This window comes from Pelodiscus sinensis, chromosome 16 (assembly GCF_052426305.1).
Source record: "Pelodiscus sinensis isolate ZL-2025 chromosome 16, ASM5242630v1, whole genome shotgun sequence".
In the NCBI taxonomy this organism is placed as follows: domain Eukaryota; kingdom Metazoa; phylum Chordata; order Testudines; family Trionychidae; genus Pelodiscus; species Pelodiscus sinensis.
The window spans coordinates 16,232,024-16,258,146 of NC_143067.1; the positions used below are offsets into that span (position 1 = coordinate 16,232,024).

A 26,123-nucleotide genomic window follows, 5' to 3' on the forward strand; every position below is an offset into this window, starting at 1 on the left:
TAAAATATTAGTCCCATATTTATTTGAAAATTAAAATTCAATATTTGTACAAGTGACTTGATGTTTTATTTGCTGTACAATTTTTATTGCTCATCATATAAGAGAAAGAGGCTGTTCTTTATTATCAAAATAATCCAATAAAAGAGTGGATAAATTAAAAGTTGTTTTCAGTGAAAGACTGTACTGTCTTTTGTACCATATAGGCCTGAGGAAGGACAAATTTTTGGCCTTCACACCCTGAAGAGTTCAGAAGAAATTTGGCTGTGCCTGGAAATCATTTTTACTAAATTCCATGAGTGTATTGAGTCAAGTCATTTATTACCAAAACAACTTCCTCCTCAGAAATATTATTTTTCCTGAAGTTTAAGGAGTATTACAGACTAAGTAGTATATTCTATCTTACCAATGTATTTTGCAATCATATTGTGTAGTAAGAATCTAAACAGGCAGAGGTAATGCTGGTTAAAGAAGGATCTGACTAATGAGGGTTTGATAGAGCCCAAACTCCAGTAGTTCAACAGGTGTTCTAAGCTCTTTTCATAAAGGAGGTAAGAGTAATTGCAAACAGGCCCAGTTAGGCAAGCTCTAGTGCCAGGTTGAGTGTGTTCAGCTGGAGGTCTTCAAATGATATGGTGGATGAATAAAATGTAACAGCTATTTAAATCTCCCATCTCCAAGATATTTTGGCCTTGGAAAGGGTTCAGAAAAGGGCAACTAAAATGATTAGGGGTTTGGAACGGGTCCCATATGAGGAGAGGTTAAAGCAACTGGGACTTTTCAGTTTAGAAAAGAGGAGACTGAGGGGGGATATGATAGAGGTATATAAAATCATGAGTGGTGTGGAGAGGGCCGATAAAGAAAAGTTATTTATTAGTTCCCTAAATAGAAGAACTAGAGGACACCAAATTAAATTAATGGGTAGCAGGTTTAAAACTAATAAAAGAAAGTTCTTCACACAGCGTGTAGTCAACCTGTGGAACTCTTTGCCAGAGAAGGCTGTGAAGGCTAGGACTATAATAGAGTTTAAAGAGAAGCTAGATAATTTCATGGAGGTTATGTCCATAAAAGGCTATTAGTCAGGGGATAAAATGGTGTCCTTGGCCTCTGTTTGTCAGAGGCTGGTGAGGGATGTCAGGAGACAAATCACTTGATCATTGTCTTCGGTCCACCCTCTCTGGGGCACCTGGTGCTGGCCACTGTCGGTAGACAGGATAGTGGGCTAGATGGACCTTTGGTCTGACCCAGTACGGCCGTTCTTATGTTCTTATCTAGTTTACTTCCTGTAACTAGGAGAAGAAATAAGAAGATGGAAAATAAGCTTACTATAAAAAATTATATTCCCTGAAAGACATCACTTTAACATACTTCATTTTATTCCTTTAGATTTAGATTTTAAAGAAAGACACAGAAGACAGGTGGCAAAAATGTTTGATATATCATACTGTTAGTTAAGAAGCTGAGAGGCAGTGAGTCAGAATGTGTGATAAAGAGCTAAGTGATTTGTTTTTTCACTCATGTGCAGTGCTAAAATCTGCATGACTGATAGAACCAGAATCATCAAGCGATCACAGAGAAAACAATTTATGAGAAGAATCCATTTCTGTCGGCCAATTTAAAGATAGATTTGTTTTCTAACTTCCTACATCCATGTTTGAATAGCAGAAAGAATAAAGGGCAAAACAACTTTTGTGAAGCTGAATTAGCTTTCTTGATGCTGTCTTTAAGTTTTAAAATGGGAATTGATGAACATTTCACTGCAGAATTTTTTTACACTGTTCACTAAATTTATTCAATGTTTTATTGAATAATTTGTCATTTAATATTATTTTAGCTTTAAAATATTATATATCATTCAAAGTCATGAAAACAAAAAGAATAAAACACAAAAAAAACCCATAAAAAAATTAAAAACCAAGCACTTCATACATGGAAATAGGCCAAAGAGATATTATTTAGCAGCATTTTAATATACAATCCTGAGAGTCTCAGACATTGATAAATTCAGACAACAGAAAACACAAATAAACTAAACTACAAATGATCTGGTAGCACTTTTAGACTAACTAAACACTATAAAGTGCTACCAGACCATTTGTTGTTTTTTAAGTTTATCCTCTACAAACTAACTTGGCTACCCCCTGAAGCTTCTCAACAAATAAAATACTAATTGATGCTCACTAAGAGCTACTAATGCTACTAAAATACATGGTGTTCTGTCTGGCCATAATGCCATTATGATGGTACTCCACAGTTTGAAATATTAAATTTCCTATTATTTACTTCTGTGATTACAGTCACAAAATATAATGTATTCACTATGTTCTGCAAGCAAAAATGAATGTAATTCTACTCAATTTGTAAGTTTCCCATTTAGGAGTATATAATGTTCAGCACAATGGTAAATCACCTGTTAGCTACCCAGTTATGGTGTTAGGCCTGTATTCACTTTAACTAGCCTAGTTTAGAAAACGGATTAGTTCTACTTTTTCCAAACAGCGCTCTCCAAACCACTGGTTGTTTTCTTGCTAACGTATGTTATAAAGAAAACAATGACACTAAAGCAAGAAAGTATCTTTACATACAATGGGCTTTGTATTTAGATACATTAAGAGCAAAAAGGTTTTATTTAGCAACTTAGTTATGGAAATAATTTAAGGTACATTTTGTACTCTCGTGTGGGATAAACGTTATAATTCCTTACACATAATAAAATGGAAATGAGTTTGAGACATGTTGTAAATGAAAAGGGTAAATGAAACTTTCAACTATGGAGCTGAATACAATGTTTCCATAATAAATAGTTCAAATATTTGGTTGGTTTGGAATCCAGCCCCTCTCTCCTTCTCAAACTTACTAACCATACAATATACGATACATTGAATAATGGAAGCACAAACTGCAGATACTTACTGAAGGTGACATGGTCCTTAGCTGGTCCTCTTTTTCTAATAGGGTACAAATTAACAGCTGGAACTTGGAGAACTTGGCTCATTCTGTTTTGTTGATGCAAATGGGCTTTTGTGGTTTGGCCAACAGACCTCATGGGTATTGGTGACATTTCTGAGGATTTTGTACATCTTCTCTCACTTAAATTCTTGGTCACTGTTATAGGAAAAGTGGAACATTAGTAACTTTGCACTGTAATCTGAAAAATGTATTACAGTCATATTGCAGAAAATGACTGACCAGAAGATGATAGCATTTTAAATGCCAGCTTATAACATAGCTCGCCTGTCTTGTTAGACTTCAGAGGCAAATTCATAAAAACAAGTTAAAACATTCCTAAAGCTCTTTACAATAGTTATGTAGGCACACAATGAAGTGAGAAATTATTTGATTTACTCCCATTATAGCTAAGTGCCCCAAATAAAATAACATTGAAAAGCATGAACATTACAACTAAATGTAAAGTGTCCTCTGTAAGCAGTGGGTCCTTTGTCCAGTTAGTTGGAAGAAAAGAGGTAGCTTCTCCTATAGCTGGTTCCCTCTGCAACTGATGACAGAGGAGAAAGAGAAAGTTTACTGAAACAGAGCAGGAGGAACAAGAAGCACATGGATGTGGTGCATGTGAGATGGTGTTGTCCTTCTAGGTGACCAGGTATTTATATCCTAGGCAGTTCCAGAGAAGCTCTCTTTCACTTTGATCAGGATAACACAACTTGTAGCAGATTTCAATTGCTAAGCAATTACAACACTTGTTTTTGAATTAAGGACATTTTTGTATTTGACAATCTCCTTAGATTATTCTCCGTACTAACATGGTATAGTACTGGACATGCATTGATTATGGTGTCCCTAAATACTCCTTTAAACAAACCCATAGATAGGCTTGAGAGGACTCAGTTTTTATCATAAACAATCATCAGGAAACTAATGAAAAATATTTCCATTGATAACAGGAATTAGCAGTTGAACCGAAGAAAGAAAAAATGCTGATGAGAACTTATGAGTTTGCCTAAAGGATGTATACTTGATATAATTTTGACATGTGATGTTGACAATGTGTGTTTTAATGGTTATAAAGCTTTAAACTCTCTTAATCTTAGGGTATGTCTACACTACAGAGGTTTTTTTTGGAAAAACACCCATTTTTCTGAAAAAACTGGAGTTACATCCACACTGCAAATGCATTCTTTCGAAAAAAAATCGAAAGAACGGGGGGGGGGGGTTTCCAACATTGGTAATCCTCATTCTACGAGGAAGAAGCCTTTTTCCAAAAGAGGTCTTTCGGAAAAAGGCATGTGTGGATGGGGAAGAGGGAGTTCTTTCAAAAGTAGAGGAAAGAAAAAAGCACAGGTGCCCTGGTGGCCACTCCGTCCATAGTAATCACAGCTTAAATGTGAGAAAGCATCCACACTGAATGGGTGCTATCTTTCAAAAAGCAGTTAGCTTTTTTGATGCGCTTTGGCAGTCTGGACGCTCTCTTTTGGAAGAAGTTTTTTTCAGAAGATCTCTTTTGGAAAAGCTTCTTCAGAAAGAAGCCTTCAGTCTAGACATAGCCTTAGTGACCACTGCCATTAACTAATTATCATATGACTCTCCTATTATCTAATCTCCCCCCTCTTAAATTTTCATAACTGTGAAAAATTTAAATTGATGAAAAATTATAATACTTAATTATAATTATAATACTAAAACATTGCATTGGCCATCAAAATTATAAAAAAAAAAAAAGTTCTGCCAAGCCTACACAGATATTTTGAGAGATGTAAAATCTGGCACCTATTTCTTGATAATCTGGTCTCATTTCAGTTTTGATTCTGGCATTAAAAAAAAAGGACTGAAGTAACAGGTAGATCAGACACAACTACAGGTTGTGCCTCCATATACTGGGACTCTCTCTGCTCTGGTAACAACTGTGCTCCAGGCCAGAAAGCCTCAGTGGACAGGAGTCAGTCAGCAGGAGGGCCAGCATCTGGGAGTCCTAGTGGGCTGGGAGCCTGGCGGGGTGGCAGTAGCCTGGCAGGAAAGCAGGGCCTGAGGCCACGGCCAGCGACAGGCAGACCACCTGGAGCCAGAAGTGGAGCTGGCAGTGGGCTGGGAGGCCAATGGCAGGGGACCTCCCCTGGTCCAGCAAATTCTTATTTGGGACTGGATTTAAAAGATTTTCATATAAAATAAGATTGCTCTTGCATTGTGGTTTTGTTTTCTTTTCTTTTTCATTTGTGGACCCCCTAAAAATTACACTTTAGTGATTTTAAAAGTTTAGGGATTCCTCTTGGGACATGTGGACCATAGGCTAAGAACTTCTGTTTTATAGTAATTACAATCTTTTGGAGACTCTGTAGACATAAACTGCAGACCACCAGGGGTGAGTGGACCACAGGTTGAAAAGCAAAGCTCTAGTATTAAAACCACTGACTTTCTGAAGTCCAGCCAAACTTCGGCTTTAAGCTCAGAGAAGTTAAACTGTGTTAGCTGTCTATGAGCATTCTAGTCTAGAACTTGCCCTAAGACACCCAAATTCCGTCCACACTGACTTCCTTGGGTGGCTGCTGTTATAGCTATTATCCCTCTCTAGTACATAGCCACAAAATAGTTCCATTGCAGGTGGAGGAAGAGAAGAGAAACAAAAATTAAACACATAAAACCAAGAGCCTAATTTCCTTTTAAGATGACCAAGAGAACACCATCCTTGCCTGCAGAGGTGAAAGTGGTGAAAAATGCTTTGGAAATGGAAAATAATTGAATACAAACCAACAACATTGGGTAACAGTACGGCAAGATCACACACCAAGTTAACAGAGCAGAGAGAATATCTAGTGAAACAGTTAATTCTTGATATATCTATTACCCATGCCATTATTGTGCTCCTAAAGAGAATAACTAAGTATTCTGTCTGGGAATTAAAATTCTCACATCTTCTTCTGCAGTCTGCAAATGACTCCAAGTGTGACTTCAGGCAAGTGTGTTGGGTTAATACATCTATATAATGGCCGTAATACTATTTATGTCATGAAGTATTTCAGAGGCTTATCTAAATGGCTCTGAAATCCTCAGATGAAAAGACAATATTTAAATGCAAAGCGATAATTTTTGCAAATATATATTTTTTCTTCTTTTTGCGAAGCAATCTTAATTCCTTCCCCACTACTCACCTTAGTTAAGATGTCAATAACATTTTCAAAAATATTTTTATATCAAAACCACACACAATTATAACTTCTGAACTATGTACTATATAAGGCAGAACATAAATAAGACAATGGCTTATTCAGTAAGGTAGTCTCAAAGGAATTCAGTTTACAAGATTTCTCCTGCTGCAGCCCTTCATTTTCGACTGCAAAGCTGTGCCAGCCTCATCAGTCAACACTGGAAATGTTGGCATAACTTTTTCCCTGATGTTCTTCTCTTACTGTAAGCCATAATCCAAAAATTGCTTATTTATTCCTTATCCATGTCTTGTTTCTATATTGGTTTTGTGTAATTTCATTTCCTTGCTGCTCATATGGTAAATGTTACCTTTATCCTTCCCTAATTCTGTGAAGTGATAGTGCAGCAAGAATGGATCAAATATACTACAGGCAGTCCCCGAGTTACGCGGATCCGACTTATGTCAGATCCGCAGTTATGAACGGGGATTTTCTCGCTCCGGAGGACTGGAGCGGCGGGACGCCTGGTTCCGCCGCCCGCCTCCTCCGGGGTGAGAAAAGCTGCTCCCCGTCTCCCTGGTCTGCTGGGGGAACCAGCAGACCAGGGAGACGCGGAGCAAAGCGGCGGAGGACCCGGGCCAGACCCGCGGCGCTTCCAGGTCAGCGCCGCGGGTCCGGCCCAGGTCCTCCGCTGCTTTGCTCCGCGTCTCCCTGGTCTGCAGACTCCTTGGCGCTACTGGACCAACCCAGCAGCACCCCAGCTGCTCTGCCCCAGGAGTCCTGATTCAGCCACTGCTGATCAGTTTCAGCAGTGGCTGAATCAGGATGCCTGGAGCAGAGCAGCTGGGGTGCTGCTGGGTTGGTCCAGTAGCGCCGAGGAGTGGCCGCGCTACTGGACCAACCCAGCAGCACCCGAGCTGCTATGCCCCAGGCGTCCCCAAGTCAGCCGCTGCTGAAACTGACCAGCGGCTGACTACAGGAAGCCCGAGGCAGAGCTGCTCTGCCCCGGGCTTCCTGGAATCAGCTGCTGATCAGTTTCAGCAGCAGTTGACCTGAGGATGCCTGGGGTTCTTAAGTTGAATCTGTATGTAAGTCGGAACTGGCGTCCAGATTCAGCCGCTGTTTAAACTGATCGGTTTCAGCAGCGGCTGAATCTGGATGCCAGTTCCGACTTACATACAGATTCAACTTAAGAACAAACCTACAATCCCTATCTTGTACGTAACCCGGGGACTGCCTGTATAGGATTCTTTGGCAGATTGATTAAATGATGCATAACTTTACAACTGAAGGTCAAAAATAAGAGCCATCACTACAGACTTGTGCAAGTGCAACTGAAGACAAATGGTGAAACTGCATCAGCTAGTCCTTTTTTTTCTTTTAAGTGTTTGCACTGACATAAGTTTCTTACCACCATGATTTGTACATAATCAAGAAGTGACAGTCCTTTAAAGGGATTTTCTCCTATCCAGCCATACTGTTAAGGTTTCAGTGCAACAGCATAAGTAACCAGGTTCATATGGCAAGGAGGGTAATCCTTTCTACCAGCAACCTTGTCTAACTGAGTGTGCCTTACTTACAAGTGCTATATGCAGGCTCACATTGAAGTGACATGATCTGGAATTTTTCCTCATCAGTCTCCACATTCAGATTGGAAAGGTATTGCTTCACCTTCCTGGCCATCTGAGCATCCTCATAAAGCTTCTTGGCATTGAGGAGTGAGCTGCGTCGAGCACGTTTTTTATGAGCCCCTCCTTGAACATCAAGCATGTTTGAGTTTGTGCTGCCCTGGCTCAGAGACCTACGAAATGAAAAGGAAAATCAGTAAACTTCAGGTTCATTTCAAGAATGAGATCATACAGTTGCATATGCTGAAGCAGATTAATACCAGCACACTTCAGTTAGGGCTTGTACATGCTGATGCAAATGAGTTAAAAAGATGAATAGCATTCAAACAACATTTGTCTCAAAGTAATTTGGTAAAATGACAACAGTGTATTGAATCTACAAAGGATTACTCATGAAAATGTGGAACTGGCAAGAACCAAGCAAAATGCTATGTAAGCTGCCCATACACCTTTGTTAATTTAGTCCTGTTTTTTGCAAAACACCTAACATTCCAATTGTGGGTTACACTGGCGGACAAACATACCAAGACTGTTGAGGTTGGTTTAAGCAATTTGGTCCTTAACATATGTTTATCTGAGTCTGAAAACCTAATTTATTGCATAGTGAAAGACTATTGAATTATCCATACTCTGTCTGTCCATGTTTATTGTCTGTCAATACCTCCCCATGCAACAGGGAGACTGTCCACATATTTGCTTCTCGAGAGTTGTTCTGAGTAGGTTAATTCCCATTGGGTCAGCCACCCCAGCATAACCACACTCGGGACTGTACAGAGAGGTATCTGCAGCCTGCTCCACACGAAAAGGAAAGGGTTAAGGGCCAGAGCTGACCCTTTAAAAACCCATTTTTCCTGGATGATAAGTCAGCAGTCATGCTGACCACTTTTGCAGAAGTTTTGAGTCTCCATCTCCTCAGAAGCCATAAAGCATTGTTCTCTTCATCCAGCCAGCCAAATTACCTCTCCCGATGTCCCCAACTCAAGATGAGGGGTGGTCAACCTCCCCAAAAAAGTCTGAAAAACTGACAAAGTTATGATAAAAAGAAATGCAGTCTCATAAATAGAAAGAACACTATGTTGCTCCCTCTGCATTCAGTTTTGCCACCTAGAAATGATGTCCCGCAAGCATCTTTTTCTTCTAATGTGCACATGATGGAGATGAATTGACAGCACAGGAAACTGCAATTTTCTGTTTATCAAAACAGGCATAGAAGGACAATGGCAGTCCAAGCTTTTCACTTACTGGCCTATCAACGTGCTTAAACCCAGACTTAGAGATAACCTATCTATGGAGGAGTATGTCAGCCTTCTATTCCCCTACAACCTCTGGTCTGAGATTTCCAAAAGGGCTGTCTATTTCAATTCACTTGTTCCTTGAGAAATTGGAGATCACCAAATAGTTTAACTTAAGCATCCATTGTTATAGCTGTTAGTCACTATCCAACTTTGCTAACTTTGAACTACTGACCTAAAGGTTAAATGGTTCTATCACCCCCTAACTAAATCTCTTGTAGATTTACACTCTTGTGCAACTGTCAAGGCCTGGCAGAGAACCTATCTTGGTCAATATTAAAATAATCTTAGCTGCATTACATGGCAAATTCTAAAGTACGCTTTAAGTCCAACTTGCATAAACTATGCCTGAATTGTCTTATAAGGCACCCACAGGTATAACTTTTCTTTTAAAAGTGAATGCTGTGTAAATAAAGGTAATTGACTTGTTAAAGAAATCATATGTGGAGGGATATGCAGTCATTATTTGGCAATATACATATTTCACAAGTATACAAGTAGGCATAAGGTCAAATGCCCAAATGATCCAGGCTCCCAAGTAACAATGCTTCACAAAATCCACTGGAAGTATCAGAGAAAAGTAAACACACTAATAAAAGAGTTGGAAAATAAGACTAATGTTTAAGAAAAGTAACTGGGCATATTGAACTTAAGCAAAGAACAAAAAAGAGAGACGTAGCTGTCCAATATATAAACAAAGGAAATGATGAATACATTTTTGGATCAATCGCTCACACGTCAAATTCTAAGTAACAATAATCTCAAATACATCGGGAAGATATAGGCTAATTATGGGAGAACAGCCATCCAGATCACATAAGATGGCAAGAGAGAATGTGGAATTCTCAACATTTTGATATGTTGAAGGCTAAAGCTGAAACTTATCCATCAATTATGGTTGGGAACAATGAAAGACTACATCTATTATGCTAAAAATCATGATGCTCACTAATATTTTAGCAATACGGTACCAAATGAGATTGGAACTAACTTTCAGAATCTCACGTATAGTTTTAAACATGACTTCAAATAGATAGAAATTTGAGCTAGTGCCCCTTTTTGCTTGAATGTGAGCAACGGCAGCCAAAACTCTTTATTTGCTCTTGCCTGTTCTTGTCTACCCTGGAATGCAATGGATGACTAAGGACCTAGTGGATTTGTGTCATCATAAAAGTCCAGCAATTAAGAGTGGAAGCTATCTAGAGTCAGACTTATTAAAAAAAACCAAAATTTTAATATCTATTTACATCTAACTTCTAATACATATAGAAAAGAAAAGACATTTGTGTTTAAAATTCAACATTCCTTCAGTTAAGGGATGAGCATTCTCAATCCATATCTTGAACATCAACAAACTAGCAAAACTGGGGAATCTGATTTTGCATACTTGGTAGTTCTAACACTTAAAAAGGGGGGGAAATATGCTGAGACGCACAAGCTTTCAGTGTACCTTTTTGTATCATAAAGTAGTCAAACTAGGCACAAATTATCCATAAGTTCTTTGCAGATCACCTTCAAAGTTCTCTGCTTATACCCATCCCCTCCTTAGTGGCTTTCTATCATAGGTGTAAGAATGAAATAATTACATATTTTAAAGCGTTTTAAAATAAATATAAAGGAAAACAAAAATAAAAGAAACTGGCTTCAGCATAAACTGAACACACAGTTCTAGGGGCCTACTGAGGTATTCTAGGCTTTGGTGCCAGACCACCACCTGCTTTGCCTCCTCCCTATAGTATCACATACAGAGAGGTGGAAAGAGGAACAGTCAATGATCAGCTACCCAGATCTCTTTGAGAAGGACGGGGGTGTATTATAAGAAGAAATTTACTGTGCTGATTTGCATAAGGAAATCCCACCTGGAGATGTGTAGATTGATAACTACATAATTTTACATGCAATTATTAATGTCCTATGGGGTTTTATTCCTTATGTACATTCAGAATTTTTAAAAAGTTAATTCTCTTTAAAAATCATGCACATTATGTTATTCTCACTTTGTTTTTACAATAATCCTAAAGTGACAATGTATGAGCTATGTCATTGTCCTTCAGACTACTCAGGAGAAAAAAATAATAGCAGAGGTATGTTTTTCATAATTCCTATTTAATTTAATTCATTTTACTTATTTTTAGTTTTCATTTATTTTCACTGTTTAATTTTTTTTAATGGAAGCTCTAAAGTCAAAGATTATTCGTCTCTAGGAAGCCAAATAATGTAACTAATCAGTCCCAATATATTAAGTTATTGTAATATGTAGGCATTGGTTACAATATTCATTAGAAAGCCATATTGTACTCACAAACCTCATGATTTTGGTCCCTACTCTACATTCCTGGCACAACCAAAATTCCCAGTGAAGACAATGAGGATTTTGGAATGTGCCCAAATGCAGAATTTGACCATTTTTAAGTACAGTTTAAAAATATGAGACACTGTGCAACTCACAATTATAACTGGAATCAAAAGTTTAGAGAGGTTTATAATTACAATAACCCAATACACATTTACAGTTAAAACAAATATTAGTTTGAACTTGAGATAAGTATTAAAAGATATTTTATTTGTTTTAAGAAATACTCTGCATTACACTGTAGTTAGGTAACAGTTTCTCTTACTGCATTAAACTAAAGTTGAAACAGCTTATGTAGAACATAAAATCAACTCAGAGGCATAAAAGCTGACTGGAAATAGTGCTTATTCATAGATTTTCTCTAAATGTATTCACCAAAAATATGTATTTATTGCAGGGTTAATAAAATGCATGCTGAATTTCAGATGCATGCACTAACGAGGAGGATGCAGTATGTTAAAGTTGCATAACCTTTGTTTATCTTAATTGCATTCATCTCTACACTTACCCCAAACTCCTCCACCTCTTCTTCCTGCAAGCAAGAGCCATATACATTGAAGCATGTATTTGAACAGAAAAGCACAGGAAAAATATCACAGTTGAGAGTCAGGAAGAAAAAGATGCAGACAGGAAAGTATAGAAAAGAAAAAATTCTTTCAGGCAAATATTCTTCTCAAACAATATAGCTTTAACAGAATACAGGGGGAGAACTCCTTACAACATTTTAATGAATACAGAAGAACTTATGTTCAAACTATAAATGTGAAGCCAAACTCCAGTTAACTTTTCATGTTAAATATTTCCTACAAATCAATGTTAGATGTTGCATCTTCACACTCAAACAGCTTACCTGCTATTTATCTGTTTTTGAGGAACAACATACAATCTTTATATCTTTCAAAAAAATTCACATTGTGGGAAGTATCATGAGACTACTGGAATTTAATGCATTAGGATTACAATGATAAGAAACAGAAATTTATAATGATCCTGTTTCTTACTATATTTTTCAATTTGATTGCTTGAGGAAAAGTGTTATTTAACAAATACATTCTAAAGAATTAGAAGATTTGTTCTAATTTTTTTTCATTTGTCTTTTTAATTTAAAACATTTTATTGGCACTTTTATAACAGAAGAAACTAATTGACCATATAGGAGAAACAATGAAACAGACTCTAAATGAAGAAAAAAAAAAAGACTTCCCTTTCTAAGCAAAAGTGCTACTTTGGACCATAGTAGACAAAGCATTTTATGAGGGCATTGTGTTTGAGGTGTCTCTTAAAATGAATGCTGGAAGTTTAAAAGTCATATCACATGTGAACTATATATGATATTCATTCAGTGAAATAATTAGACTTCATCAACTTCTGCAAAGTGTTTAAAGTATAGAGAGATTTTGAGACAGAATTGATACGTATATATGGTTTAAATGTTTAACTATAAGGGTTTCTGATGAGCCCCTGTAATTCATTAGATTAATATTTTACAGATTTAAAATGTGGGCTTTTTGCTCATATAATCAATACTGGTATGAAAGTTATACTGTTCTCTGAAAAGTGTCTGTGCTAATATAACATTGTTGCATTCCACTTTGTAGTGCAATAATTACATACCAAATTTGCTCACATTACAAGTAAAACGGTCCTTTTTCTAACTACCAGCCCTGAAATCTCATCCAGTGAACTGAATACCAAGTTAGGTTCCTTCTGGCTTGTGTATCACAACATTAATAAGAATTCTGGAGGCATAGCTCTGCCCTCAGGTTCACCTTTGTTCCTCACATTATGCCTTCAGTTATACCTAAAGGCAATTGCCTTCAGCTGAGCAACGTAATTGAGGGCATAATTTCAAGATAAAAAGACTGCTCAAGTGCCTTGTGAAATGGAGCTAAGTTAACATCCTCCTCACTGATTCAGTATGGAGCATCACTCTGACTCAACTGCTGCCAAAGCCACCACACTCAAGTCAAGGGTCCATGGGTGAAAAGGATGACTAGGGGGGCCTTTGTACTGACCCAATATAAGTCAATGCAACAGGCTGCAATATGGATGACTCACATGAGGACCCATAAAATGAATAGCTATATGAATCTCCAGACTCTGACATCCTACACAATTGACAGCTGCTGTTTCATTTCCAGGCAATGCAATACAAGTAGCCCAATGTCTTGCCCCCAGGTTAGAGATGGTGGTGGTTCCACTCTGTAGCTGCATACAGCCTGATTACATCTCTACCACTATGGAGGTAGAGTGAGTTTTGTCTGTGATGAATAATAAAATAAATAATGTTGTCCTAATACAGCCTGAAGCAGGACTACTCAATACGTGGCCCACGGGCCGCATGCGGCTCATGGCCCATTTGTTTGTGGCCCATGGTGCAGTTGGGGTACATGTAGCCCATGGGTGGGAGCCAAAACAAAAAAAGTAGTCAAATTCCTGGTCTGTCATTACTCATTAAAAGTGCTATCATATGAGTGGAAATCAGGTAAAAATTACATTTTATATTAATATCAGCAGAACTGAATTAAATGGTGCCTGCGTGTTATGTATTCTTGCCATGATCTATGTATTCATGCCTGTCAGTGAAAGAAGATATTTGCATATATATTTACTTGTATATGCAACCACGCTTAAGTTATAGGCCTAGGCATGTGATGTGAGTATCACTGTGACCCCCAAAGCTTCCAAAGTGAGTAGCCCAGCCCTAAAGCACTAGACAGCTTAGGGAAAATAAACAGGAATATTTCACCTATAAAACCATATTAAAATATTTTCCTTTATGCTTACAAATTCTCTTTGGTACAGACTTCACTCTAATGATAAATGTTAATAACTGAAATAATAATGGAAACATAAAAATGTGTTAATTAGGGATGTAAAATCCCATTTAATCAATTAACCAGTTAAACATTATATTTAACTAGTTAACTGCTTAAACAGGAGTGGCTGGGGGGAGGGGGGGCGGAGGGAAGCAGCTCCCTGCTGCAGGCAGGGGCTGACCAAGACAGGCTGGAGCACCCACCACCTGCCGTGCAGTGGGCTGTTCCAGCTAGGCCTGGCCCACTGTGGGTGTTCCAGCCAGGCTGGGGCTGCTACAGCCTGACTAGGCCACGGGTTAACTGGAACCGGTGAGCATTACTGGTAAAACATTCACATCCATAATGTTAATGCACAAAACCCCACACTCTACCCACTGTATAAGAGGTATCTTTAATCCTACTTTCTTGTTTAATTGCACACCTTTGTCTGAACATTACAGCTGGATCCATGTTAGCAGAGGTCATTCTGACGACTTGTCGAATTTCTTTGGCAATCATTCTGAGTTTCTCAAAATTTACCAGGCCCTCCACTTTTGAATCATTTCCTGTGCAATGAAATATGTAGAACAAATATAAGCAATATTCAGTACTTTTCTAAGGCTGCCATGTTATTTGTGTCTAATAATATTATCCTTCAGCAGATGTCAAAAGCCTTTAATTCAACTATCAGTCAAAACCAGGAAGTAGCATATTGGCAGAATACAGATGCCAGTCAGGCCCACTTGAAGTAGAAAGGAATGCTTGCTCTGCCCTTGTTAGTTAATTCTAAAGTGGCAGCTGTCAGTAGGGGGAAAAATGGAACTATTCACAGATTTATTTTCATATGTTAAAATAGTATAAATATGAAACTGACAACATTTACTCTTTTAAATTACTTCAAACAATTCTGAGACATCACATCAGAAAAACTGGCATATTTAAAACCCTTTAACCTTTACTATCAATGAATGGAAAACAGTTAAAAACAGAAGTGTTTTAAGTAAGAGGAAGCATTTTAAAGCAAAAGTAAGAATTGTATTCTGGCAGCCCTCTCCAAGACACTAAATGAAACTAACTATGCAAATACCATAATGAGGAGCTTTTATCACAGAAACATATCTGAAGTGTTTTTCACATTGTTTACTACAGTCTAAAGCTTTTCTATCATAACCTTGGAGGTAGATAATGATTAAGTGCCATTTTTTAAATATTAAATATCAACACCGAATTTTTAATTTTTGTCTAGATCTGCCTCTTCTATTATGCATAATATTGTATTTTAGTCATATAATTTGGAACACTGGACTTCAAAAAGGAAAGTATTAAAATATTATTCTATACTTTGATTTATTACTTCTCCAACTAGAGAGTTACCTTCATGCAGAAATGTAATATCCTTCTTGACAACAGGAAACAGTGGAATAATTGGAGGCTGCATGCTCTGACTGCTAAGAATGTTGCGGTACTTAGCCATGTTTCTAGATGGATCAAAAAGATCTTGAAGGTCTCTAAGGTGCTTTTCATACTTGCTCGGTAGCTTTTCCCAAGTACCTCTGAGTCGTGCTACTGGCGCCAGATTTAGCCCACTGTAAAAGATATTTTTTTCTATTATAAACTGTTAAATGGGGACCATTGCATTTAATAAGCTGGGGGAAGGCTTCTTTTTTCTTATAAAAGGAAAAAAGGATATTTAAAAGGTTACATTTAAAATTGGGTGTTTGTCACGGTACAGCCAAGACAGACACAAACTGGGCACTCTCCTGAACACTAAAATTGAGACTTGATGAAGATGAAAACTGTTTTATGGTCATAATGCACATATTAAAAAATATACTGCATTTCCAAAACAAATCTATTTCCTATGCTCAGCTCAGTTAACAACCATTTTCTGACAGTGTGACTCTATGCAAAAGAAAGGATATCAAGAGTTAAAAGTTATTGAATGGAGTAGGAGGTACAGCTATAGTAAAAAGGCAAGAGGAGTAAACAGCACATTTATTACAAACAGAAATGGGGATAATTTTAAGACAAACAGATTGGGAGCTTTATAATGGGTAGTGTTGATCTGAAAATTAGTGAAGGCTTGGTACATTTAAATCTGACTTTTTGCAAGCATACAGCACCCAAACATTATTGACAGAGACACATTTTAGAAATCAAATTAAAAATCTCCATACACTAAGTTAAAGTAGCATAAGAGTCATACAGGCTTAGACTAATGAATTTTTAAAATCAGTACTATGAATCCTTCTATAGTTGAAGAACAGCAAGCTGTATTCTATTCTACCAGATGAATTCTGATTCTACAGAACCTTTATTTATGTGTTAAGAAATAGAACATACATAGTTTGATATTCAAATTTCTAGTTGCATTTGCACTATTGGCAGTTAAAAAAAAACCTTGCTTTGATGTATATACTGAACAAACCTGGGAGGAAAAATAGATCATTTCTAATAAGTAGAATAACTTTAAAAATTATTCAAAGGGGTAGCCAAGTTAGTCTATACAGGATAAACTTTAAAAACAACAAATTGTATGGTAGCACTTTAAAGACAAACAAAACATGTAAATGATACCATGAGCTTCTGTGCCCATGAAAGCTCATGATACCATCCACATGTTTTGTTAGTCTTTAAAGTGCCACCATATTATTTGTTGTTTTTAAAGTTATTTAAAAACTATAACTATAAAAGAGATAGCTTGTTCCTCATCCTCTCTCTCACATCTTCTTTCAAGGTGAAGTTTCTTTCTGTAGATATTAAACTTGGGTTCCAAACCAAGTTTGTGTTCTCTCTTCATATAAGCTGGATAGGTAGGCAGGTCAGTTATATCAAGCTGATATCACCTGATTTTTCTGCTCAGCCACAACTGGTTTACTCAAATTTGCAACCTGAAGCATTTACTCTGCATAGATAACCAATACAGAACAGTCATATTTAATTTTGTTGCACTTATATCACTAAACTCAGATTTGCTGTTATTGATTAGGACACTGCTCTGTGGAACCAAAACAATTGTCCTTTCATTAGCTCTCTGAAAGGCAGCAAATAAATAAACCCCTTTTTTAATATGACAAGGTATGGATTAGATATAATTTTCCTTTATTACATTTTGCCTATGCTACCACAGAAAACAGGAATGAAGATAAACCTACTCCTCAACAAAAAATTAATGTATCATTTTCTTTTTAAATGTAACAACTGAAATTTGGAAGCGTCTTTTCCCCCTGATCATCACTGTGCTTAACCACTATCCTTAGGAGCAGAAGAGGGCAGTTAAGTACTGCCGTATATTGTGTGAGGAAATAGAGTTGCTTAAGGGACAGCCACTTTGAGACCAACGAAGACTATTTCTCCTTGAGGTGGAATGCAAAGAGGAAATTCACCTGCTGTACTCCCTTTAGAAGGTGTTAACACGAGCACTTTGGTGTTCCTAGCCAGTCCTAGTGACTGTTGGTATGCAGGAATGGTCAGGGTCCTTTCTCCTGCTGCCTCTTAAGGGGAAGTTGTGCCACAGGAGAGACCTGGTTAGTAATCACAATTGGCCTTACTCTAGGGATAAACTGAGAGAAAGGTTTCTTGCACTTCGACTCCTTCCTTGAGCATGCTCATTCAATCCCATTTACAATCTGGGCTTTAATATATTATCAAGACATTTTTCAGCCTATAAGAAACTAATGACCAGAGTTGGATTCTAAGATGTCAAAATCAGTTTAGAAGAATATGTTTAATCAGATAAATTGGCTGCCCTATAGAGAAGAAAACATCCACAAAATGGATTTTCCTACTCCTCAGCATGATTACCACATTAAATCCCTTGAATGTGAATATTTTGAATGAGCAGTTAAACACCACAGAAAATGGTTAATCTTCCAGTTGCAATAAGGTTTCCCCTGATAAAACTATTTTAGTCTTTCCACTGTAATGCAACAAACAAATAATACCAATAAAGCAATTTAACACTTGAAGAACTATGATTTTGCCTAGGATTTTACATTTAAGAAAACAAAGAAGGTGTTTCTTTTGCCATTAATCCTAGCTTGGCAGCACAGAGTGCGTATAGCAGTATTTCACCTCTGGCCCACTGCTTTAGAAGCCTATTTGAAGTATTGCATTAGCTCAATCCCTGGCCTAAAGGACAACAGTCCACAATATTATCCTTAAGGAGGAAGACTGAAGATGGTGTATATTGAAATTACTCCCAGGCTTCTAATTATACGTGGAAACTAAATAAACGCTCAAGGCATCTGCACATTATCTACATATTGACACAATTAAGTACTCACTAATTAAAAACCATGGAATGGGCCAGTACTCTGATTTAACAGTGTTTTGTGACACTCAGATGCTTCCAAAGCTGGAGAAGAAGGGAAATAATATCTTCTAATGTGCTCCTAATAGTAGAAGGCATTTGGATTCACAGATTATTAATGAAAAGACTTTAAAGTAATATTTCAGCATCTGGTGTTATATACAGGTGAAATCAGAATTCATTTCAATCAGTATACAGTGAGTTATTTATAGTAATAATAGTGGTGCCCAAATACACTGATTAGTATATAGTATATTTTAATATTTAATTTAATGCACAGATGCACTAGTGCTGGACAACTATTATTTTATGAAAAATAATTGCCCTGAGAAGACATACATATTGCCTGTGGCATTTTATTACTTTATTAACTTTTCTTAAAAGAGAATCAGTATCTAAACAGAAACAGACTGGAACAGTAAAAACGAATTTAGCAAAGTGTATCAATTTCAGGTTAAAAATGTTATGAACATGAAACTATCTTGCATCAATCCTCATACCTATTCTAGTATTTTTGTTTAATGCTATTCAGTTATCAAGAAGGGTATTTTTAACATAATATAAGCATTACTATTAGTCTTTTGTAGTGATCACAAATATTTAAAGTGCTTCACAATATACACAGAAAACCAGTCCTGACCCAAAAAGGTTAAATTCCCCTCAGTTAAAGTATTCTTGCAGACCAGTATAAAGAGAGTAGAAAATGCTTGCCATTTTGCAATAGAGCAAAAATATAATATAGAAAATTATTTAAGCGGGAAAATAAGGCACAAGGGATGTTACTTTAAAACATATGTATCATTCTATTATTACTATAAGGAGATTATAGAAAATGTATAAGCAAGACTAGAACATAATACATGGACTTAAGGGTCTCAGTTTACAAGGTTACAGAAACTCAATATATATTCTTTAGAAAAAAGCAGCTTAAGAAAATGATGAAAATAGTGAACACACGAAAAATGGAGATAAGGTAGGACCCTTACTGAGTCCTACAAACTCCTAAAGGCACCAGAATGGTTTCATGCTGCCCCTCAGGATTTATAACATACACAAGATAAGAAAAGAAAAGCGGTGTCCTGTTTTAAAGCAATTATTGAGAGGCTTTAGGGTTTTTTTTTTAAGGAGTATTTAGTATAGAGAACTAGCAAGGGCAGTGTTGTGAATCATTACAAAAATAGTTTGAAGTAGGACATATATTTGGCAATATGGACCTTAGAAAATGTGTGGAAAGTGGATTTTAACATAAGAGTTGTGTAATTTGTCACTGTAATGTGTAGCGTAATAAGAGTTGTTAGAAATCTTGTTTAAACCAAGTAAATAGTCGTACAAATATCAGATTAAAATTATTTGGTTTTTATGCTTTTAAAAAAAAAATCACAATTAAAAATATGCACAATTTTCCCCTTCTGTTATGTCAAATCATTTGCCTATCAGAAAAATCATGGTCTTCTTAAAACTTCTAGTCATAACAACATGCCCTCAGAACAGGGACATGCAGGAATAAGTATGCTTAGGCCACATCTTCACTTCCTGGAAGATTGATATTGTGGCGGCCAGTCTTCCAGAGTCCCATTTAGAAGGTCCATTAAAGACCCACTAACTCAAACGCTAAGGACTGGACCCTCTAAAAGGAATAGTAGGATTTGTTCTCATCAACCTCCCATTATGGAGATGGCACAGAAATGTGAATTAAGGTATGTCGACTCCAACTACACAATTAATATAGAGATGCGTATCTTAATTTGAAATTCCAAGTAAGTATGGACATAACCTAAGAAAGCATCACCTAGACATAATATGCCAGACTGTAAATGGGTTACTTGTGACACAGCCTAAAAAAGGCAAATTTCCCTATAAACTTGAATAAACACACAGGCTGATTTCTTGAACAAAACTTCAATTTTCAGAGGGCGTGATGCAGCCAAAATCCATTGAGGGAGAGTAACTCCTACCCATGAGAAACTAGACATTAGAAAAGGGGGGTAGAGTATGCTCCAAAGCCTAAAATACTCAGGAATCGGAAAAAGAGATCAACCACAGAGAACAGTCAAAATATTCACCAGTTTTCTATGGTTTAAAATTAACAACAACATTTCTCCAAACACATTCTCTTCTTTACTTATTCTCATGGACTAGTAAGAATAGCTGCGTAAAAGTTAAGGAGCTATCACAAAAACCACAATACAAAAACTAAAAGCAAAAAAAATAATGGTGAGGGTAAGAGAAGGAAAAAAAATGTAGTGAAGGTATACCTTTTTGTATAGACTGATTTTAAAATACACTGTACCACCACAAGTTATTGTCAGACTAAATATGTTTTGATTCGCCATAATAGATGTTAAAAGTATTACATCTGATGCCACAATCTGATTCAGCTCTAATTTAATATGAATAAAAATATAATATTCAAGTGACCAATATCTGCCAAAAGAATAGTACTTTACCTTATAACTGCAAACATGGAATTGAAGTTCTTGCATTCTCGACAATGTAGGGCAATTTTAATGAAATGTTTAACTATCTTCATTCTTTTGAGCTGGTTGGGCTCTGTTAAAATTTCTGTGGCAACCCAGAAGGTCTCTTGGTTAATGACATCCTCAAATTGTTTCAGATGAGTATTTCCTGTTTTGGAGTCCATCTTATAGAGGTCATCAATATATTCAGTAGGCTCAATATTTCGAAATAATTCAAAGTCTCTCATGGACAGCTGTGTGGCCACCTCAATGGTACTCAACTGTAGAAGAGATATCTGACTCTCTCTAAGCAGTTCTTGGGCATCCTCGTCCGAGCATAACGTCTCTGTTTCCATATTGTTTTTCAGATAATACCTAAAGATAAATACAATAAAATGTTAGAGCAGCTTTTCTGTGACATTCTGAAATTACTTTACATACCATTAAGTTTAACATCAAGACCTGATGTCTTAGGATTATCCACACTTGACTGATGTAAGAACTAATAAGATCATCTATAATAGACATGCCTAGAGCCTAACAATGAAAGGCAATGTTGGAATGGAACTCCATTGAGTTCCATTCCTCAGTATCTTACACTATCCACTGCACAACACTGCCATTGCTAAAGTAATAATGTTCGATGAGACCACTGAAATCTTTTCTTCTTCTTCATTAATCACCAGTTTCTATATACTAGCCTACAATTGAGTACATAATAGCTTTGCCCTTCAGTAAAAGGTCAGTAGCTTGTCTACTTACAAATACAGCAGTAAATTAACATTTGAATAGCCCTGGATCCTAAGAAATATTTAAAGTCTTGATGTAAATGAATTTTCCCATTTTTTATGGAAAAATTAGCATAATGAATTAACATATACATGAAGCACACAGTACTCAGGAAATGAAAAGACATTTAAACATTATTTTCTTGGTCCAAAGGAGATCACTTACACACATAGACTTCATGCATGTATCTTGGGTTATTATCAACTAGATACAATATTATATTTTACAAAAAGGAAGTGTATCTTTTGAAAGTAAATACTGTAAACATCACCAGAGTATATTAATTATTCCTTTTTAATGAAAACCATTGTATATCTTGAACTGACCTGAATTATCTAGTATTATGGCAAGCTGGTTTTTTTTTTTAAATACTGAAGTTCATTTGAAATGTATTACTCAGATGCTATACTTTTCTAATAGCCAGATATACAACTTCCACTTTGTCATGCACCTCTTTCTTTAGAGGGAAGGATAGCACCACACCAGGAAATAAAAATATTTTAGGGGAATTCACATTCATGCATCCATGATGAAACTGTTTTTTGTAATAGAAAGCATAGCAAGTTTATGACAATCCCTTAAACATAGTTTGAGAGGTCTGAAAAAGTTGCAATAGCCAGGAAAGCTTTCTTGCCAACTCCTGATACACTAGATAAGAGAGTTTTAAGATCTATTGGCATTTATGGAGGAAAAACCTTAGTCCTCACCTCCAAGCAAAACATACTTAGCAGCTGTAGGAAGCCTTCTTTGAAGTGCTGATTAATGCCACTGAAATTCAGTGTAAAGTATACACAATTTTATAGATGGGCAGCATCAGAGATTATAAGTATCAGAATGCAAAGAATAAGTTCTCATCAACATCAGGTGGAAATGATCTCTCTTCCCCACTCCAAAGAAAATCTGAGATTATAATTACGTGCTGAGTGGATGCATAAAATATTTTTCTGCCATAGCAGCAGGGGAAAAAAGCAGACAGGTCAAAAAGCACAGCAAAGAGAGAGTACTATAATTACAGTTGAAAACAATTCAACTTATTTGCTCACAGCCTAGGGCAGCAATTCCGGTTTAAAATTTCTTAAGAGTAATTGTGTACACCGAAATGAATGCTTACATCTTTAGCAGTTCTCAGTAGTACAAAAGACATTCTATACTTTCTTCTCAAATTTTAATCAGGACACTGTTCTTTGAAATTGCTTTTTAAAAGCTTCACCTTTAAAGACAAAGTCAAACAAAACACAACAAGTACACTTTTACCTTCCGTTCAGCTGGATTCTGTCTGCTAATTTGGAGAACTGATCTGGAAGCCTTCTCTGTTTGATAACTCCCTCAGGACTAACAGACACCTCACACAGGGAGTAGGTTTCTGGAGCGCCCGTCAAGTTGAATTCATGCAGTGCATGACTCACAACTTCTTTTGCTGTAGTGTCTTTGCTGATTATAATGTAACAGCTTTGCTGATCCGCTTTGAAAACTCTTATAACTTGATCTGGAATATCTAAATTAAAAAAAAAATCTTTTAAGTGCTAAACTTCTACATCTCTTGAAAGGATAAAACAGTATTCATCGGTCAGATGAGGTGGGGTGGACAACACCTGGGTCTTAATAAAAAGTAAGTTCTCAGTATTTGTTCTCATTCTCCTGAAAACTGATGCTGTTTTTTCTATGGGGCATCCCCAGGGCTGGGTCCAGACCAGATCCGCTGGCAGCTACGGAGCTAGCAGCAGCCTGGCTAGTGCTGGCAGCAGCTGTGAGACCAGCAGCAGCCCGGCTAATGCTGGTAGCAGCTGCAGGGCCAGCAGCCCTAGTGGGCCATTGGCTAGGAGTCTGGTAGAGCAGCAGCGGCTGTCCAGTGGTTTGGGGGGGAGTGGAGTTGGCAGCTGGGGCAGAAGCAGAGTTGGGCAAATGGGACAGAACTGACCTCCTTGGGTCAAGCAAAATCCCTTATTCAGGATCAGTCAGGTTCTGAGGGTGCCAGACCAGGGAAATCCAATCTGTATCAGCCTTTCCCAGTTGAAGAAAAGTAGCCACACGACAGCTGTAACTAAGTTGAGGAGAGGACTAAACAAATACTAAAATAGGGGCCGAAATGGCATGGTGAATGAAAACTGATTCTACCAGCTATTTCACTATGAGTTTATATATTCTATGGTAAAAGCAACCTCAAACAAATTGATGAATAGCGGACAACTAAAGTTTAGAAGTCTCATATGTATGGGGGAAGGTACTAAGAACTGTTAGATACAAGTAAAACAGTTTATGTAAATATTAATTTGAAGTGGAAAAGCTAAGATTCAAGAAGGTAAATACTTTATTATGAAGAAAAAGTGTCTATACTAATAAGAAATATCAGAAACCAACAATGGGTCTATAAGAAAAAGTGTCTACATAATTATAAGAGCTATCAGAAACCAACAAAGGGTCCATCTAGAACACTCAAAGGAATAATGAAGCCTTAACAAAATAATCTGTACTGATTAAACAAGCAGTACAAATGTCAGAATCTTACTAACAGCATTTGATGTTAAAATACCTACAAATTCAATGTTAAAAGCATACAATTTTGAAACTTACCAAGAAACTTGGTAAATTTACCAAGAATCTCAATATCTGGAAAATGCGTGGCTTAGAATCAAAGATTCCTTAAATAGAATGCACATTGTTTACATTTTACTACATTATTTTATTAAAAGTTGTAATATCCACTAGTCACAAAGAGATGCCAATTATTTTGGTTTGGTTTCTGTCACTGGTTTTTCTTTTTTATTTATTTAAATATAAATAGTATTTATTTTCTCATTCATGATTCAATTTTTGTTTGTAACAGGAAAAAAAACCATAACAGGCATTCAAGTTGGCAAGCAAAACGTTTTATTAAAAAACATCAACCATAACACCAACTAGCCCTTCGATAGCACTCTTCATCAGCAGACATTCAAGTGCTTTACAAAGGAGATTAGTATCACTATCCCTATTTTACAGATGAGGAAACTGAGGCACAGGGTGGTGAAGTGACTGCCTAAGGTCACCCAGCAAACCAGTGAAATATAATCCATGTCTCCTGAGTCTTGGTTCAGTGCTTTATTCACTAAGCTATACTACTTCTCCACAAAATAAATAATTGGTTTAGTTTATTTAAAAAAAAAGTTATAGGGCATGCAAATATCCAATAAACAATAATCCTAATAATGACTTTTATGATACAAATAACAAGCATGACAAAATTGTAAACAAATTTTGGCAGTTAAAAATAAGCTCATTTCAACAGACAAGACATGCAATACAAAGAACTATAGGCTGCCAGAACTCAGAATACTTACAGTAAAAACCAACTGCTGCAGGCAGCAAAAACAAAAACAAATCCATTTATGTAAACATAAGATCTAGAGATTACAAGAATAATTAATAATCAAATGAATGTAATATGCTGATATGCTAGTTATTTTAGACTTCCCTCCATTCAAAAATGACTTTCCACACACATACTAATAAACTGAAGCAAAATACAGGACAATGTAGCACTTTAAAGACTAACAAGATGGTTTAATAGATGATGAGCTTTCGTGTGCCAGACTCACTTCCTCAGATCAAATAGTGGAAGAAAATAGTCACAACCATATATACCAAAGGATACAATTAAAAAAAATGAATACATATGAAAAGGACAAATCACATTTCAGAACAGGAGGAGGATGCCGGGGGGGGGGGGGGGGGAGGGAGGAAGGTAAGTGTCTGTGAATTGAAGATATTAGAGGTGGGGAGAGTGGGATGTTTAATACCATTAACTCACAAACATCCCACTCTCCCCACCTCTAATATCTTCAATTCACAGACACTTACCTTCCTCCCTCCCCTCCCCCCGCCCCCGGCATCCTCCTCCTGTTCTGAAATGTGATTTGTCCTTTTCATATGTATTCATTTTTTTTTAATTGTATCCTTTGGTATATATGGTTGTGACTATTTTCTTCCACTATTTGATCTGAGGAAGTGGGTCTGGCCCACGAAAGCTCATCATCTAATAAACCATCTTGTTAGTCTTTAAAGTGCTACATGGTCCTGCATTTTGCTTCAGCTACCCCAGACTAACACGGCTACATTTCTATCACTAATAAACTGAATACTGATCAAGGTTAAGAAAGATTAACTGGCCACAACTAAAGCCTATTGAAAATCCTCCACCAATGTTAAATCAGGAATTTTAGAAAAACGTGAAACACGTAGAAAGATAATGAATTTGCAGCACGGGAAGTGATATGCCGTGGATATTAATGTACGAGATATAATATATATGCACATATACTTTACAAGAGAAATTATTAAGAAATAGGGCTGACAATCGATGTGCGTTAATGCCTGCGATTAATGCAGGGAAGGATTAATGCGTTAATTTTTCTAATGCTTTAATT

General features: G+C 36.7%; 1 protein-coding gene across 7 annotated transcripts in view; it reads right to left on the reverse strand.

Annotated features, from left to right (window-relative positions):
- The window catches only part of RAPGEF6 (Rap guanine nucleotide exchange factor 6), a 244,075-nt gene that overhangs the window by 26,939 nt on the left and 191,013 nt on the right, over positions 1-26,123 (reverse strand). For 6 of the 7 annotated variants that reach the window (XM_075900358.2, XM_075900357.2, XM_075900363.2 and 3 more), the window contains 7 exons: positions 22,975-23,215; positions 20,923-21,306; positions 15,538-15,749; positions 14,606-14,729; positions 11,874-11,897; positions 7,673-7,893; positions 2,911-3,102 (listed from right to left, as the gene is read on the reverse strand). In XM_075900358.2, coding sequence (XP_075756473.1) covers positions 2,911-3,102; positions 7,673-7,893; positions 11,874-11,897; positions 14,606-14,729; positions 15,538-15,749; positions 20,923-21,306; positions 22,975-23,215 — 1,398 coding nt within the window. The remainder of the gene's footprint in view (positions 1-2,910; positions 3,103-7,672; positions 7,894-11,873; positions 11,898-14,605; positions 14,730-15,537; positions 15,750-20,922; positions 21,307-22,974; positions 23,216-26,123) is intronic. The other variant, XM_075900359.2, reaches the window with a different exon arrangement.